Source organism: Hyla sarda, chromosome 1 (assembly GCF_029499605.1).
Source record: "Hyla sarda isolate aHylSar1 chromosome 1, aHylSar1.hap1, whole genome shotgun sequence".
NCBI lineage: Eukaryota > Metazoa > Chordata > Amphibia > Anura > Hylidae > Hyla > Hyla sarda.
The window spans coordinates 169,799,833-169,817,429 of NC_079189.1; the positions used below are offsets into that span (position 1 = coordinate 169,799,833).

The following is a 17,597-nucleotide window of genomic DNA, read 5'->3' on the forward strand; positions in this document are numbered from 1 at the left end:
ATCCCAAGAATGAGGTCTTGATCAAGTCCAGTGGTAGTATATATAGACAGATTACATACCTGCCTAATGAAGAGTTAAATAACCTGCTTGTTGTGGCAGCTAGAACATGATATCTTGACATACTCTGTTGGGCTCATTCCATCACAGACATTTTTGACCTATCCAAATGATAGATAGAGGCAAACCCCACCTCTTGGACTTGCATCTATCAAGCCTTTGGATAGGCCATAAATATCTTTGATGGAAGTAGTCTATAGACAATAAAAGAAATACAAATAGGATATTGAATATTTAGAAAATGAATAAAATCCATGGGACTTTATTTGGAATTTTAAATTGTGTTTTTTTGTTTTTTTTTTAAAGAAAATCTAAATAATCACTGTTTTTGCCAGGCAGTGCCACTATTGACCGTGTTCCATATAGATATGAGAAAATCAGACTCTAACACACCTCTTGAGAATCAATAAAAAAAGGTAAGTAAATGTCCCTTCTCTACACGGTTTATAAACACGTAAGAGCAGTATCAGTGGGTTTAATGTCCTGAGGTTGGAATGTCAAATGAACCCATTGATCATTAGGTTTGCTCTGTTGCTGAGGATCTCAAGTGTGAAAACCTATATGAAACATCCATTGATTCCAAACCTTTGGAATCTAGTGTTCACCGATATAACAAAAGATACTTGAATGTTCCCATCAGAATGAAGCATACGAGGAAAACTCTACTAGCCAATGCACAACTCAAGTTCCCACTAAATAAAGGGATGAATGTAGGAGCCATAATGTCTCCAAATCATAGAACACAGGACTTTCTGAAATAGTGAACGAGTCTCTTCTTTGGATGTTTCCAAGCATAGCTTTCATCAAACCTTTCTATGTAGATTTGCTGCATGCCGACTTTACTCTTAATGTTCCTCAGCCTACTTCACTGCTTCTTTTTTTAGATAAAATGCTCCTTTGTTGGCAATGGATACATGACAAATGCATCCCTTTTCAGTCAGGTTAGGCTATTGTTTCTCTCCCATGAAAAGCATCTCTTTCACAGACTGTTTAAGGTTTTTTTTATGTACTTGATGTCACTTGGATCCATTAAATGGCTAAACTACTGAATTCACAATACTTGAGAGTTCAGAAAACACAACTTTAATCAGACTTGTAATACAGTTCTTCAGTAATGTCCATAACTATATATATATATATATATATATATATATATATATATATATATATATATATATAGATATAGAAAGCAAAATCATCTGTAGGTGCAGTATCTTGTAATACCTTTTTTATTGGACTAACAAGATTTTGTAGAGACAAGCTTTCGGGATTCCTCCCTTTATCAAGTCATAAGCATTTCTGAGCTCACAAGGGGAAAATACACGTTCTATCTCACAAAATATGCAGGGGTTAAAACAACATATGTGGAGAATGGACATTAAGTTGGGCCATAAATTGTATAGCTATAGGACGATAGACTACAGATAAGGATGAGGGGGGGCTGGAGAGCAGAGGTGAGAATGGTGATCACGCTGGACAGAGGAGAAAGGATAATTTTACTACAGAACCATAGACTGAAGATAAGACTTAGACAAGGGAGGGGGAGAAGGGGTGTAATGGTGTTAGAGCAGGGAAGACAATTTAGCAAAGGTTATAGGAAATTTTGATAATGGGATAAGAAGCTTAAATCCACATTAAGTTCACTATCATTTTGGCTTCAAATGTCTTTCTTTCCTGGGTGTTCTTGAAGTTTCCTTTCAGGATCTTAATTTTGAGGTCCTGTAGGGAGTGACCTGTTTGGGTGAAATGGTGTCCAACTGGGGTGCAATAGTCCTTTTCGCTATGGCTTTTGATGGACGATCGCCAAAATGATAGTTTTTTATGACTCCAGCGAATGTAGAGAATATGTGGTCTCCAAATGTGGTCTACATGATACAATGCACCAAGTGTGACATGGGATGCTATATTGGGGAAACCGGACGGAAACTCAACGAAAGGATGAACCTACACAGACATTCCATCAACCGCCATAAACAAAAGGACTACTGCACCCCAGTTGGACATCATTCAATCAGGCCACTCCATACATGACCTTACAATCAGGATAATGAGAGGAAACTTCAAAAACACACGAGAGAGAAAGACATTTAAGCCAAAATGATACTGTTTTTTCGAAAAACAGGGGACTCAATGTGGATTTGAGCTTCTTATCTCATTATCAAAATTTCTTATAACCTGTACTGGATTCTCTTTTGTATCTCACTTTGTCCTGCTTAATTACCAGTCTCTCCCCTGCTCCCCCCTCCCTCCCCCCTTTTTCTCATCCTTATCTATGTAGTCTATGTTCCTATAGCAGGACAATTTATGGCCCATCTTAGTGTGAATTCTCCACATCTATTGTCTTAACCCCTGCATATTTGTGAGATGTAACCTGTGTCTTCTGCTTGTGAGCTTATATTTGCTTTAGACTTGATAAAGGGAGGAATCCCGAAAGCTCGTCTCTACAAAATTCTGTTAGTCCAATAAAAAAGGTATTACAAGATACTGCAACATTTTTTGATTTGCATCACTGGACTAATACGGCTACTCTAATTTACCAAATATATATATATATATATATATATATATATGCAAATATTTTATTTATGCAAATGCTTCCTGTCTGTTATATCACCAGTGAATGCTAATGCTAATCATGTTTAGTCCCATTCGGTTAACCAATTGTTGTTCTATGTTGCTACATACATACTACGCAGAGACAGGTTATTTGGAGCTGGTATCAACAATATGGGATACCCCATAATTTACAAGAATTAAATCGAAACAAATCTTAAACATAAAAAAAAGTTACTATAAATCTACGGGGAGGATAAAAATCAAGGATCTCTAAGCAACAGTTATAACCAGGGAATGTTAAGCCATCCACTAAACATCATTTTTATGTTATTTTCCAACACATTACCCGACTGCTCTGCTATAGCTATGTTAAGTAATAAACACCAAGTCCATATGTTAGTGGATAATGTGTGGGTTGGCAAGCTTAGTCATTTCAGGTACATTTTGTAAGCCCCAGCCAGGTACTTGTACGGAAGTAGAAAAGACAAAAATTCCATGGAGCACATATAATCTATTATGACAGATGGAGGAAACTCATAACTGACAATGGAATAATCATTTTCACGTCTAGTAACATGTTCTGGGGAATTAAAGAGATTAACAGGGTGGTTTCTCTCCAGAATCTACAGAAAAGGCTTACATACATGTTTTGTAAAAGCAAAGGCAATCGAGGAATACATAAAAAGGGTGTAAACAAAAACTGTCAGGTGTTGCCTTTAGCAAACAATTACAGCTCAGCTTTTACTTTAAGAGAGCTCATTAACCCCTTTAGCATGCAGGGCATACATTTACACCATGTCTGTTACAGGACTTAGCAGCCATTACTCGCCAGCTTCGAAGCTTCAAAGCTGGTGAGTAATGGCTGCTATTAGCAGCCAAGACTCAATGCCAATGCTGGCTTTCATATCAATCATGCTGGTAATGTCTGTCATTAACACTTTAAATGCCATGATTAAAGTCGGTTGTGGCATCTCAATGTTAAAATTATGTGTGCTAAGGGGGGCTGATCGCGGGACCTCCGCAGGGTGAATGTAATTGTGGAATCCTGATCAGCTGAGATGATGGCTGTGGGTACCATACCTGTCTCCGTGCCGTCCGAATGGTGCTAAGCTGATCCAGTCTGCTTTGACATGGCATAGCATTGCATAATGTTTTCAATTGAAAGATTGCATGTAATAATAGTCCCTTATGGGGAATGAAAAATAGTAAATAAAAAAAATTGTGAATAAGTCTCTTACTTATGTTATAAACAATAATGGAAATAAAAATAAACTAAAATGTGCGTAAATGTGCAAACTATTAAAATATCATGTTAATGAAACCACTCAGTGAATGGCATTAAAGTAAAAAAATAAAACAAAAATGAAAATACAAAATTCCACAATTGTAGTAAAATAAAACAAAACCTTTAAAAACTGTGTATCATTGTTATTGTTTTGACCTACAGAATGAAGATTTTAGACTACATTCACATCATTATTTTAACACATGGTTTTGCATCAAAAACTGACAAAACTATGTTAAAATTGTATTTTTAAACATCTTAAACGTCTTTTTTTAATAAAGGTCAGGACTCCCGCAGCCCGGGCGATGTGCAGGAGCCATCCTTCAGCTCTGCAGTACTACTATTACTCCCATCATAGAACATACTCTGTTTCATGATGGGTGTAGTAGTACTGAATCGCTAATGGAATGGCTCCTGCACATCCCCTGGCTGCAGGAGTCTGCAGTGACTCCCATCATCATGGAACAGAGTCTGTTTCATTTTTGGGAATAATAGTACCAGTGCTGATAGATGCTCTGCTCCCCAGCCGGCTGGCTCCCTGGCAGTAATTCTAACATCTCTGCCTTTCAACCTCATATTCCCCGCCGGGATCCCTGACTGGTCAGCACCAATTAACCAATGAAGGCTTCCAGCTGGGAATATGAATTCACAGCACTGTAACGTCATAGTCCCAGTCAATCAGTGTCGACCACCATTTTAGAATCCCCGCTGGGGAGCCGGCCAGCTGGGGAATGAAGTGGTCCGGCATGCTGCCAGCTTCTATGGTTCATAAGTTAAAGGATCGCAGAGGGTCTCAGAAGTGAGATCCATTGCGATCGGGCCCTCAGCCCCTGTATTACTACTCCCAACATGGAACAGACACTGTTCCATGATGGAAGTAGTAGTACAAGCGCTCCGGCAGAGTCACCACAGCCGCCCTGTGACTACTGCGCCAGGGAATACTACTCCCATCATGAAACAGAGTCTGTGGACGGAAAAAAAGCACAAAACCATACAAGTACAAAAACGTACACAACCAGATACATGTAGTTGTGTAAGTCTTTGTATGGTAGGTCGATTAATACAGTTTGCTATATGGTTGTATACGGGTTTTAAATAGAAAACCGTATACAGCAACCATATAGCAAAAAACATGATATGAATGCACCCTAACCCCTAAAGTTTCAAAATTGCTATTGTTTGTTTCAATTTCCCCCCACACATTTTTTTTTTATTGCTTTGTTGTAGATTTTTTGGTTCTTACCAAAAAAATCAATGGCAAAGCCAAAAAACTAAAAAATAAATAGGGTGACATTAGAAAAAAAAAATAATTTTGCAACTTTAGGGGAAAGATTTGTGGAAATACCCTTAAGTCTCGTGGAAATATCCTATTAAACTTAGAACAGTATGATAAAGCTGTGCAGATGTGTAAATCATTCATGCATTTGACTGCTTACAGTAAATGAGTGATGTCATTGCAAAGTACAATTGGTTTTGCATAAAACAAGCCTCAAATGGGTATGTAGGTGGAAATTTTACTCTTTACTAATGTTTAGCCATTAGTCAGTTCAAATTCTATAGGGAACAACTATTTGTGTGCCTAAGCAATAGGTGAGGTGTAAAATGTAGCTTATAGTGATTTGCTAATAAGTAAAGGTAATATATTTTCATTTATATATATTTTCTGTACAGATTATCTAGAGAAGATATTGCTAGAAGTAATGCCACCAACCCAGGAGGTAGACCTGAAGTGAAATACTTAATTTAGTTACTAAGGGAGCCGTCACATATATCTGTAGATCGGAATTGACGATTAAATGGGACTGTTCAGACTTATCCAGCACCTCAATCGGTACACCAAGTCATGAAACAGGCAATGCATCCGGAAGTTTCCCTGTCCGACCTGCAGAAATAACTGGACACTGAAACATACACAACTAATTCAGTTTGCCATCAGTTGCCATATCAGTTGTTGCATTAGTTGCAGCCAGTCATTAAGCCGGATCACCTCAGCTTTTAGGTTGCTCCTCTAAAGTGCAATTATCTCATGGAAACACAATCTTAAGGTTAGAACAGAATGATAAAGCTGTGTAGGTATGTATTGCAGTCATGTATTTGACTGCTCAATTGGTGGCTTTATCTTGCTAAAATTAAAATTTTTTTTCCCACAGTCAGAAATAGTCAGATAGGCATTATCAGGGGCTGTCACGTCTCTCCCCTTCACATGAGCGCAGGGCCCGTTGTGTGATTGACACACAGGCTCTTAGTGCATGCACTGCACATGACGAATATGCTGTGCTAGAGATGTCTCAGCCATACATCCGTACAGGTTCTTTAAAGGTGTACCAGCAGCGGCGCCGCAAGGAACACGGAAGCATGGAGCTTCTGTGTTTGTGATGTCATGTCACATCCCCTACATTCATGTCAATAGGAGGGGGCGTGACCCGCAATTGGACATCTTATCCCCTATCTTTTGGAAAGGAGATAAGATGTTTTCTGGTGGAGTACCCCTTTAAACAGGAAATAAGTCAGCACATTTATGCTACCCTAACTATGAGTAGTATGGCACTACAACAAGTACCATAGTTATTTTAACCCCTTAAGGACACAGCCCATTTTGGCCTTAACCCTTTAGTGCAAATGGACGTTTATAAACATCCATATGCGCGTCTCCAGATATAATGCATGCTCAAGAGGTGAGCGCGCATCATACCAGGTGGGTCCCGGTTGCTATAAGCAAACGGAACCCAAGCTAATGACGTACATCGCCGATCGGGCTGATGTCCGGCATTAAATCTTTAGACGTGTCGATCAAAGTTGATCGCCGCGTCCAAAAGTGAAAGTAAAAGCATCCCGGCTGCTCAGTCGGGCTGATCGGGACCATTGTGATAAAATTGCGATGTCCCGATCAGCTAGGATGCAGCAGGAGGGTGGCTTACCTGCCTCCTGTGCGTCCGATCGTCGATTGATTGCTCCAAGCCTGAAATCCAGTCACTATCTGACTCTGGTCAGTGCATTGAAATGATTCGATGCCGGTCCAGCTGAGATAACGGTTTTGAAATTTCTTAGCCGGATCTGGCAGCCAGATCTTGGAAATGTGGTGTGAATGCAACCTTAGCAAAGTGAGAAAAAGTAAGATAGAAACTGCCCAGCAGACACGTCTCCTTAAGTAAAGCCCTTAAAGGGGTACTCCTGTGGAAAACTTTTTTTTTTTTTTAAATCAACAAAGTTAAACAGATTTGTAAATTACTTCTATTAAAAAATCTTAATCCTTCCAGTACTTATTAGATGCTGAATACTACAGATGAAATGGTTTTCTTTTTGGAACACAGAGCTCTCTGCTGACATCATGACCACAGTGCTCTCTGCTGACATTTCTGTCCATTTTAGCAACTCTCCAGAGCAGCACATATTTTCTATGAGGATTTTTTCCTACTCTGAACAGTTCTTAAAATGGACAGATATATCAGCAGATAGCAGTGTGGTCATGATGTCAGCAGAGAGCTCTGTGTTCCAAAAAGAAAACCATTTCCTCTGTAGTATTCAGCAGCTAATAAGTACTGGAAGGATTAAGATTTTTTAATAGAAGTAATTTACAAATTTGTTTAACTTTCTGGCACCAGTTGATTTAAAAAAAAAGTTTTACACAGGAGTACCCCTTTAAAATGGGCTGAGAGACAATGTTATGATTCCACTAAAATGGCACTTTGGAGAGAACCATGGCAGCAGGCCTTAGATGTTCTAGTCTCCAGCCATAAAATATAATTAGCAGTTAGTGACAAACTAGTGAAGATGGGATGACCCATAAAATTTGCAGTGTTTGAAAGTGGAAAACGTGTCAATATTTCTATTTTATTTTATTCTAAATATAAAAGTAAAAGGCATTGCACTGTATTTAAAAAAAAAAAAAAAAAAAAAAAATATATATATATATATATATATATGTATACAGGGTGGGCCATTTATATGGATACACCTTAATAAAATTGGAATGATTGGTGATATTAACTTCTAACTTCCTGTTTGTGGCACATTAGTATATGTGAGGGGGGGGGGGGACACTTTTCAAGATGGGTGGTGACCATGGTGGCGATTTTGAAGTCAGCCATTTTGAATCCAACTTTTGTTTTTTCAATAGGAAGAGGGTCATGTGACACATCAAAAATATTGGGAATTTCACAAGAAAAACAATGATGTGCTTGGTTTTAACATAACTTTAGTCTTTCATGAGTTATTTACAAGTTTCTGACCACTTATAAAATGTGTTCAATGTGCTGCCCATTATGTTGGATTGTCAATGCAACCCTCTTCTCCCACTCGTCACACACTGAAAGCAACACCACAGGATAAATGCTAGCACAGGCTTCCAGTATCGGTAGTTTCAGGTGCTGCACATCTCGTATCTTCACAGCATAGACAATTGCCTTCACATGACCCCAAAGATAAAAGTCTAAGGGGGTCAGATCGGGAGACCTTGGGGGGCCATTCAACTGGCCCACGACGACCAATCCACTTTCCAGGAAACTGTTCATCTAGGAATGCTCAGACCGGACACCAATAATGTGGTGGTTCACCATCTTGCTGGAAAAACTCAGGGAACGTGCCAGCTTCAGTGCATAAAGAGAGAAACACATCATCATGTAGCAATTTCGCATATCCAGTGGCCTTGAGGTTTCCATTGATGAAGAATGGCCCCACTATCTTTGTACCCCATATACCACACCATACCATAAATGTTTGTGTTCCAACAGTCTTGGAGGGATCTATCCAATGTGGGTTAGTGTCAGACCAATAGCGGTGGTTTTGTTTGTTAACTTCACCATTCACATAAAAGTTTGCCTCATCACTGAACAAAATCTTCTGCGTAAACTGAGGGCCCTGTTCCAATTTTTGTTTTGCCCATTCTGCAGCACCTGAAACTACGGGTACTGGAAGCCTGTGCTAGCATTTCTCCTGCGGTGTTGCTATCAGTGTGTGAAGAGTGGGAGAAGAGGGTTGCATTGACAATCCAATACAATGGGCAGCACATTGAACACATTTAGGTCGTCAGAAACTTGTAAATAACTCATGAAAGAATAAAGTTACTGTATATACTCGAGTATAAGCCGAGTTTTTCAGCACGATTTTTCGTGCTGAAAACACCCCCTCGGCTTATACTCGAGTGAACTCTCCACCGCAGTGGTCTTCAACCTGCGGACCTCCAGAGGTTTCAAAACTACAACTCCCTGCAAGCCCGGGCAGCCATCGGCTGTCCGGGCTTGCTGGGAGTTGTAGTTTTGAAACCTCCGGAGGTCCGCAGATTGAAGACCACTGCGGCCTTCGACATCATCCAGCCCCCTCTCATCCCCCTTTAGTTCTGTACAGTACTCACCTCCGCTCGGCGCTGATCCGGTGCTGCAGGACTGTCCGGAGAGGAGGTGGTCCAGTGGGATAGTGATTCCGGGCTGCTATCTTCACTGGGGAGGCCTCTTCTAAGCGCTTCGGGCCCGGCCCCAGAATAGTCACGTTGCCTTGACAACGACGCAGAGGTACGTTCATTGCCAACGTACTTCTGCGTCATTGTCAAGGCAACGCCTCTATTCCGGGCCCGCAGCGCGGAGAAGAGGCGCCCCCAGTGAAGATAGCAGCCCGGAACCACTATCCCACCAGACCACCTCCTCTCCGGACAGTCCTGCAGCACCGGACCAGCGCCGAGCGGAGGTGAGTACTGTACAGAACTAAAGGGGGGGTGAGAGGGGGCTGGATGATGTCGAAGGCCGCAGTGGTCTTCAACCTGCGGACCTCCAGAGGTTTCAAAACTACAACTCCCAGCAAGCCCGGACAGCAGATGGCTGCCCGGGCTTGCTGGGAGTTGTAGTTTTGAAACCTCTGGAGGTCCGCAGGTTGAAGACCACTGAGGGCGGATGATGAGAAGAGGATGATGAAGGGGGGGTGTGGGATGATGACAAGAGGATGATGAGGGGGGGTGTGGGATGATGAAGGGGGGTGGGGATGATGACAAGGGGATGATGAAAGAGGGGGGTGAGGGATGATTACAAGGGGATGATGAAGGGGGGTGGGGATGATGACAAGGGGATGATGAAGGGGGGTGGGTATGATGACAAGGGGATGATGAAGGGGGGTGGGGATGATGACAAGGGGATGATGAAGGGGGGATGTGTGGGATGATGACAAGGGGATGATGACAGGTGATGATGATGAGGGTGTTAATGACGGGGGTCTAATGAGGGGTTAATGACAGGGGGGGGTGATGTATTTCCCACCCTAGGCTTATACTCGAGTCAATAACTTTTCCTGGGATTTTGGGTTGAAATTAGGGGTCTCGGCTTATACTCGGGTCGGCTTATACTCAAGTATATACGGTACGTTAAAACCAAGCACATCATTGTTTTGTGAAAATCCCAATAAGTTTGATGTGTCACATGACCCTCTTCCTATTGAAAAAACAAAAGTTGGATTCAAAATGGCCGATTTCAAAATGGCCACCATGGTCACCACCCATCTTGAAAAGTTTCCCCCCTCACATATACTAATGTGTCACAAACAGGAAGTTAATATCACCAACCATTCCCATTTTATTAAGGTGTATCCATATAAATGGCCCACCTTGTACATTTAAAAACTGTCTTTGTTGCCTATTGTAACCAATCAGAACTCCATTTTCACTAACAAAATACTAAATGAAAACTGAGCTGTAAGTGGTTGCTATGGGACATTATATTTTGACATTTTTGGGTTATCTCTGTATTTGAAGGTACCTCAACCAGTATACTAGGGAATGGGATCTTTCTAAAATTACTCTCAAGTTATGGTCCTATTACATAGGCCGATTCATACTCCTAACAAGGGCCAGATAGTGAGCCTTTCACAAAGCTGATGAGTGTGATATTTTTTTTTTGCATACTTTTTTTAGATGCCCCAGCAGCCACAGGTATTATTGCACTATATCTACTACCTATTGTTTGTTAACCACTGCCATGGCTAATTAGCTCAGGTATTTTATAAGCAGAGATAGGCTTGGTTGGTCACAAGAGGTAGGCTTTCCGTAATTAAATGGGCACTGTCATTTTAAAAACTTTTTGCATGCCCTAGAGACAGGTAAAAAAAAAACTTTAATCGTTTGCAGTCTCCTGGGGGAAATTTATCAAAGCCGTGGCATAGCATAGGTTGACCAGTTTTCTTTAGCAACCAATCAGATTACTACTATAATTTTCTTGGTAAGCCCTATGAAAAATAAAAGGTGATCTGAATGGTAGCTATGGGCAACTGGTCAGATTTTGCTCTGTATAAGTTTTGATAACTCTCCCCCACTGTGCGGAAACCCTCACTCATCATTAGATACAGCAAAAAATTGGCTAAGCACTTCATCCCCCAAGATCGCTGCCTTTTCGTTCTTGTTGCAGGAGACCATTGTAAATCCGTGGAGATTGTGTCCTGAAGTGAAGTGGAGATTGCACTGAACCAGGGAAGTGAAGCCAAGTGCTTCTGTATCTAATGATCAGTGGGGGGTCTCAGCACTGTGACCCTGACCAATCTTTGATGTCAAAATCAAAACAGCTATATGATAACATAACAAGTAACTTACCTTTTAAACACAATATTTTAAATAAATATTTTAATTTTATTATTGACATTTACAAGAAGAAAAAAGCATACAGATATGTTACAATTGTATCAAAATTTGAAAAATATGTATGTTACACAAGTAACAGATTTTACAGAAAAGCATTTTCTTGCCTTCCCTGAAAGTAAAAAAAAAAACTATACAGCATAGGAAATATACCAATATCAAAAACCGATCGGATAAAAGCACTTAAAAAAAAATTGTTCCACAATACAAAGTATCACAAAAGTGTCGTTCAAATGTCAACGTACAAATTTATAATGTAAGAATTTCATTAAAAACTAGTAAGGAAGTTCCATTTTTAGTGTGTGCTTGAAAAAGTCTTTACAAAAATAAATCATCTGAAAGCAGTGAATGACATTTTGAAGTATATCCCAATTTTACAAAGATGGAAACTTTTTTAAACTAATTTATTTTAGTTTTTTAATAAAAAGAAATGTCAAGAGGATCCTATGGTGCGATCATCCTGAATCTGTGAAAATCCCTTTTTTATCACCCATTTTGCCAATATTTTTGTTATTCATTATAGATCTGTAATGTTATAGCCTAGGTACATTAGAAGTTCTTAGAGAATAAATCTAGCCTTCGATGTCTCCGTCCCTTAGGAGCAATTTACAAAATGAAGTACTACATCTGTATTATTAACATAATTGAGAAAAACAACATCAATTATAACATCCACAAGTATCACAATGGGACCAGTTTTAAGCAGGACCGATACTTAACATTGTGCATGCTGGAAATTGGGTTGTGAAGTGTAATGCATGCAGGTAAATTGAATAATGAACAGAATTGCTTTAAATACATCTCAGTCCTTTCCAGCAGCAACAAGTTTATTATTTTAAAAATGTCTCCTTTAAATTAAAGACTGCACTGGCCGGTTCTTACAATGGAGACGTTTCGTTGTAAACAAACATATAATGTTTGACTGTCATAAGCATTTGCAATTCAACAATCCAGTTATGTCATATGTTTAGACATATTGTTCTGTTTCACCATCTTTAGAACCTGTTTTAGATGGACTTGCCTTTGATTCTTCATTTACATTTGTTGAAGCTTTTTCTGGTAGTGAAGCCAGATCTTTAAAAACATCTACATAATGCCCAAAACCTGGACCCCAGTTCAATAGATTGTCCCAGTTGAAATTGCTAGCTTGCTGGGTTAGCTTCATAGGTAATGTACTATCAGCTGGTAGAGTGGCTGTTGGTGACTGAGCTCCGGAAGGTCCACCCTCAGCTCTGCGGCCTGGATATCTCCGGGGCTTTAGTCTAGCACCATAATTGTCTTCATCATCTGCATCTGACTCATTAACTTGTGATAATTTTGGCATTCTTGATGTATACACCATTGGCTTGTCTCTGTCATACTCCATTTCTGAGCATGTGAAGGACTCATGTGAATCACTATCAGAAGATGATTCTGGAGCAGGAATTCCATCAGCTGGATTCCTAATTCTTGAAAGAGGTCTCTGGCAGTCCTCTTCTGATGAAGATCTCCCATGGTCTGCACTGCAGATGCTAGGGTTTCTTGGTCTGGGAGTGTTAAGTCTTTCAACTTCCTCTATTGAAAGGCCAACAGGGGGTCCACTTTCCATAGGAATCTGCCCTATAGGTTGCTTAAGGCGACTTCCTGGTCTGGAGCTATGGCCTGCCATTGTTTGAGGACTCTTGCTCCTTCTCCCCAGACGAGTTGCATAATTAAAAATACCAGGCTGGCAGACATCATTATGCATTTCCAATGATGAAAGATGTAGTTCGCGTGCTGGACTGCTCCTGTAAAACGTTGAAGACTTGGAAAATGGTGCTGGACTGTGACGAGACAACGCATTAGGAGGCGGACAACCAGAATGGCCAAGTGTAGCAGTTCTAAGTCCCTGGCTATAGGATGGTTGATATGTTAAACTGCTAGCACCCAAAGGCAGTGGAGATTGTCGTGCAAAACCAAGAGGACTATGTCTTTGAATTGAGAATTTAGGAGTATGACTCCGGAACTGCTTATAGTGTTGAATTATATCAGCATCAGAGGGAGCAATACTGCTGGCATTATCAATATCATAGTGCTCTATTTCTGTATCAGGCATAGCTAAAGGAGCACTAGGTATTATTTCGGAGCTATGTTGTATATCTGTTTCATCATAAATGAGATATGGGTTTTCCCTTTCAATAATATCAGGCTTGGGGTTCCCTTCAGGCTGTTTTCTTATAGTCATGTCATCACCATATGGAGGAAGATTGTCAGGATCATCAAAGGCAACATTCTCACTTCCCTTTTTCTTCTTTTCTTTTGGTTTCTTCTCCTCTTTTGGCACTTTATTTTTTCTCCCTCTACACTGGTTACATAATATCAAACTAAGGACCAGCAGAGCAAGAATAGTAGCACAGCTCCCAACAATAGCTGGGACAGCCCAAAGTGGCAGAGACAGCTGCTCAGTACTTGTGCTTAGAGTACATGTATAGCCTCCATTTAATCCACCCTTACAAACATTTCCCTGAGGGCAAACTACACCAAGACAGGCTACGACAATTTCACACAGTTTTCCATTGTGTGTCTCAGGACAGATGCAGGTAAATCCAGATTGGGAATGAGGTTCACAACTTCCCCCATTTTGGCAAGGGTTTGAGGAACAATCCCCAGGTGGTACACAGGTGTATGCATGCCACTGATTTATGCACATCAGGTCCCCCCAACAGGGGTTGCTGGCACATATATTAGGACCTCGACATCCTAGTTTAACTGATGACTCCGACTTAGATATGCGAACCATGTCATGTTTTCCACTGAATGGAAGATTCTCACGGTTATACTTCACAAAGGCAATGCAACCATCAAAACCTAAAACAGAAAAGGTACATTTTTAATATACCATATTAGCAACCTGAATTTTTTTCTTCATTACATGTTCTGTTTTACATGTTTGGTGTCTGAAATATGTATTTATTAAAATGGGAACCCAATAATGGGTAACCCATGTCAAAATGGTTTTACTGTAACTCAGAGTGAGCTCATGTCATAAATACAACTATTTATTTCACTGAAATCACCCTTAGCTTAGCATCCTTTACTTATAAAACAAAATCACTAGATAAAATGTGGCCCAACTGCAACCAATATTTTACATATTCAAATATACACGTTTTCTGTCAAAAAATATATTTTTTTTTGTCAAACAAAGGAAATTATAATTAAATTACCAATAGACTTAAAGCAGTTTTCCCATCTTAAAAAGTTATCTTTTATCAACATAATAGAGGAAAACTATCTGAACATGGGGGATCAACCACTGGGGCCCCCTGAGGCCTTCTATTAGAATAGGGTTATGCATGCCCACAGCTGCTCCATTCTCTATGAGCGTGTATGAGACAGCTAAACACTGTATTCAGCTATTGTATATCTAGCGTCTTATATAGAGAATGGGAGCACCAGTTGTCAGATCAGATAGTTATCCTCTATCCTGTATATAGGGGATAATTTTGTAAGATGGCAAACCCCCATTGAGGGCTTTGTACATGGATCAGTTATGGGCTAAACAGTTTAAAAGACCCCTCAATCAGCCAATAACAAGCAATCTCTCATTTGTCTGCTAATTGCTGGGATTGTGGAGCCCTAAAAGTCATTGCTGGTCTGAAGCACTTCCCCCTTGTAGAGATGTGCTGCAAACCATTATGTATGTGAAGGGCTGCACAAGTGATCCTGGCCACACAATGATTGGGCTGTGTGAAAGGCTCAGTAAATGTGCACCAGATATGTTATATTGGAGCTTGTATCTGGCATGGTTCTCTAAATGAAATAAAAATACAAACATGATAGAAATATAAATGTTTTACCATTTGGATTATTTTGAGATATCTGTCCATGGGAAGATCCACCAAGTTGAAGACTTAAAACATTGAGCCCTCCAAAGTCTTGTGTAACATGATGAATCTCGCGGTTGTAGGTTTTATCCAAAGACAAAGTAGTTAGTGAACCATTTTTCTCCATTAGAAGAGTGTGCCACCGTCCATCAGCTACATACACTTCTGGGATATTTCTTTCTACTTTTCCCGCACCTCCTGCATCTGACGTATAGTGTAATTTGCCATTCTTCACCTAAGTTAGGAAATGCAGAATAAACAGCTTTACCTCCTTGACTTTAGAAGCTATGACATATTCTCAGAAAGCTGAAATTGACCATAGCTATGCAAGACAATTAGGACTGGCACCAAAATGATGGAAAAGCTAAATTAAATCCTGAGATCATAAAAAAAAAAATGACTTTACACCATGCCACAAAGTCTTTTTGAACCTTAAGATGGAGATATATTCTACTTGGAGATATCCATATGTGCCTAAATGGCTGGAGTGTTTTATGAGTTCATATAACCATTTCTAGGGATTTTATATTCATCCTATATAACTCAGAGAGCTGGTAATTGCTCTACTGTGGTTCTCCTGCTCTTTGTTAGCTCCATAGTCTAAAGTCCATCAGAAACACAATGCATTGCATTTAAATTGATCATTTTCTGCTTCACCTAGTAAAAAGTATAATCTGGTAGGCCAGGAGCAATAAAGAATTAAAAATGCACATCATTTTTTTTCCATTCAGCTGAGTAAATTATTTAGGACTATGGGCAAAGTGGTGGATAAATGAATACACAATGTTAATTGCAAATGTTGTACAGAAGGCATTTAGTGTTTTTTTTTTATGTATCTGCCCCATCTGTGGCTGGAGGGCCAGCTGGTCTCCATTGTTTCTTGCCCTCTCTTCCATAGACAGCAAACTGCTCACTCTCACATCTGAGTTTTAGGTCCTCATAGGATTATATCCTCATATATATGGTGTTTGGAACAATATTTTACAAAAAAAAAAAAATTGACCAAATCTCCAAATACATACTAGTCTTGAATTTGCACTTACACATGTGAGCGTATTTTTCCTATGTCGTCTGTCGGCTTATGTAATTCAGACTACTTATAAATAGAACATTATTGATTTTTCAGAATAGTAGGTCTTTTTTCTAAATTCAAAATATACCTATATGCAGTACATTTATATCTACTGATATGAATACATATGTATATTGGGACACATCCCAGAAGTTTTTGGAACTTTTGGCTAGTGATCTGTCCAATAAAATGTTTTGCCAGCATTACTCTTGCTCTCATTTAGAATTATGACAAGGCTGACTGAGCCATAGCCAGGGACTAAAGTTATCAGGTTCTTCAGGGAGAGGTAACTTCTGCAGACTTATGTGTTTTTATACTAAAGGGAGGAACATAGGGACACTTTTCTGGCTTCAAAACACCATTCAAGGTCTGTAACTTGTTTGCCATCTTTAAACAAATTTAATAAAAGACAAAGATCCAAAAGTAAAATTAGATATGGCTTAGTCTATGGAATTCAACAGAACACAACAGAAAGACTGATAAAAGGGTATACAGGATTAGTATGTATTTTGGAACAGAAAATAAAAAGTAAAAGCACAAAAACAGAAAAGAGCAGAACAACTGCAGAACTAGAAAGAAAATGTGCAACATATTCTGGGCTCAACGTGTACCTGTTCAGACCCCAACCAATTGCTAGAATAAGTGAGTCAAGAAGTGCGTGGCTCAGCACTTCTCACCTTGTTCTCTGTGCTTGAAACATGGCGCAGTGCCGGGAGAGCATGCTCTTCTCCCAGCTCGCTCTATGGATCAGTAAATCAAAACTTATGAACATAAATTGTACCTTTTGTTTAAAAAAAAATAACTTTTGACACGTCAAATTTTTTTTTTAAATTAAAGGTACACTTTAGGGCCAAAATATGTCAAATATTTTCTTCCTTGTTCTGCAGTTTCTCTGCTCTGTTTTGTTTTTTGGAATCCACAGGGTAGCCACCACTGATAGGAGAAAATGACAGAATAATGGCACTTAATTATTTTTATTCCATTTTGTTCCATAAGAACTGGGACAAGCACCATTTTTTTTTCAGTGTGACTCTCCGTGCACCATCACCCTTGCACTAGGAGCAACTCCCATTTTTCCTTTTAAGAATCGCTGTTCTGTTTATGACAGTGGCCATTTAAAGTAAATGAATCTTCTTTTTTCACTTGTAACAAATTTAAACACTACAATGCAGC

General features: G+C 39.6%; 1 protein-coding gene across 1 annotated transcript in view; it reads right to left on the reverse strand.

Moving 5' to 3' along the window:
• Positions 1-11,515: 11,515 nt before the first annotated feature.
• The window catches only part of FAT4 (FAT atypical cadherin 4), a 245,383-nt gene continuing 239,301 nt past the window's right edge, over positions 11,516-17,597 (reverse strand). Inside the window, exons 16-17 of the mRNA XM_056563751.1 lie at positions 15,326-15,587; positions 11,516-14,333 (exon numbers count right to left, since the gene is read on the reverse strand). Of these exons, the coding sequence (XP_056419726.1) occupies positions 12,475-14,333; positions 15,326-15,587 (2,121 nt within the window). The 3' untranslated portion in view covers positions 11,516-12,474. The remainder of the gene's footprint in view (positions 14,334-15,325; positions 15,588-17,597) is intronic.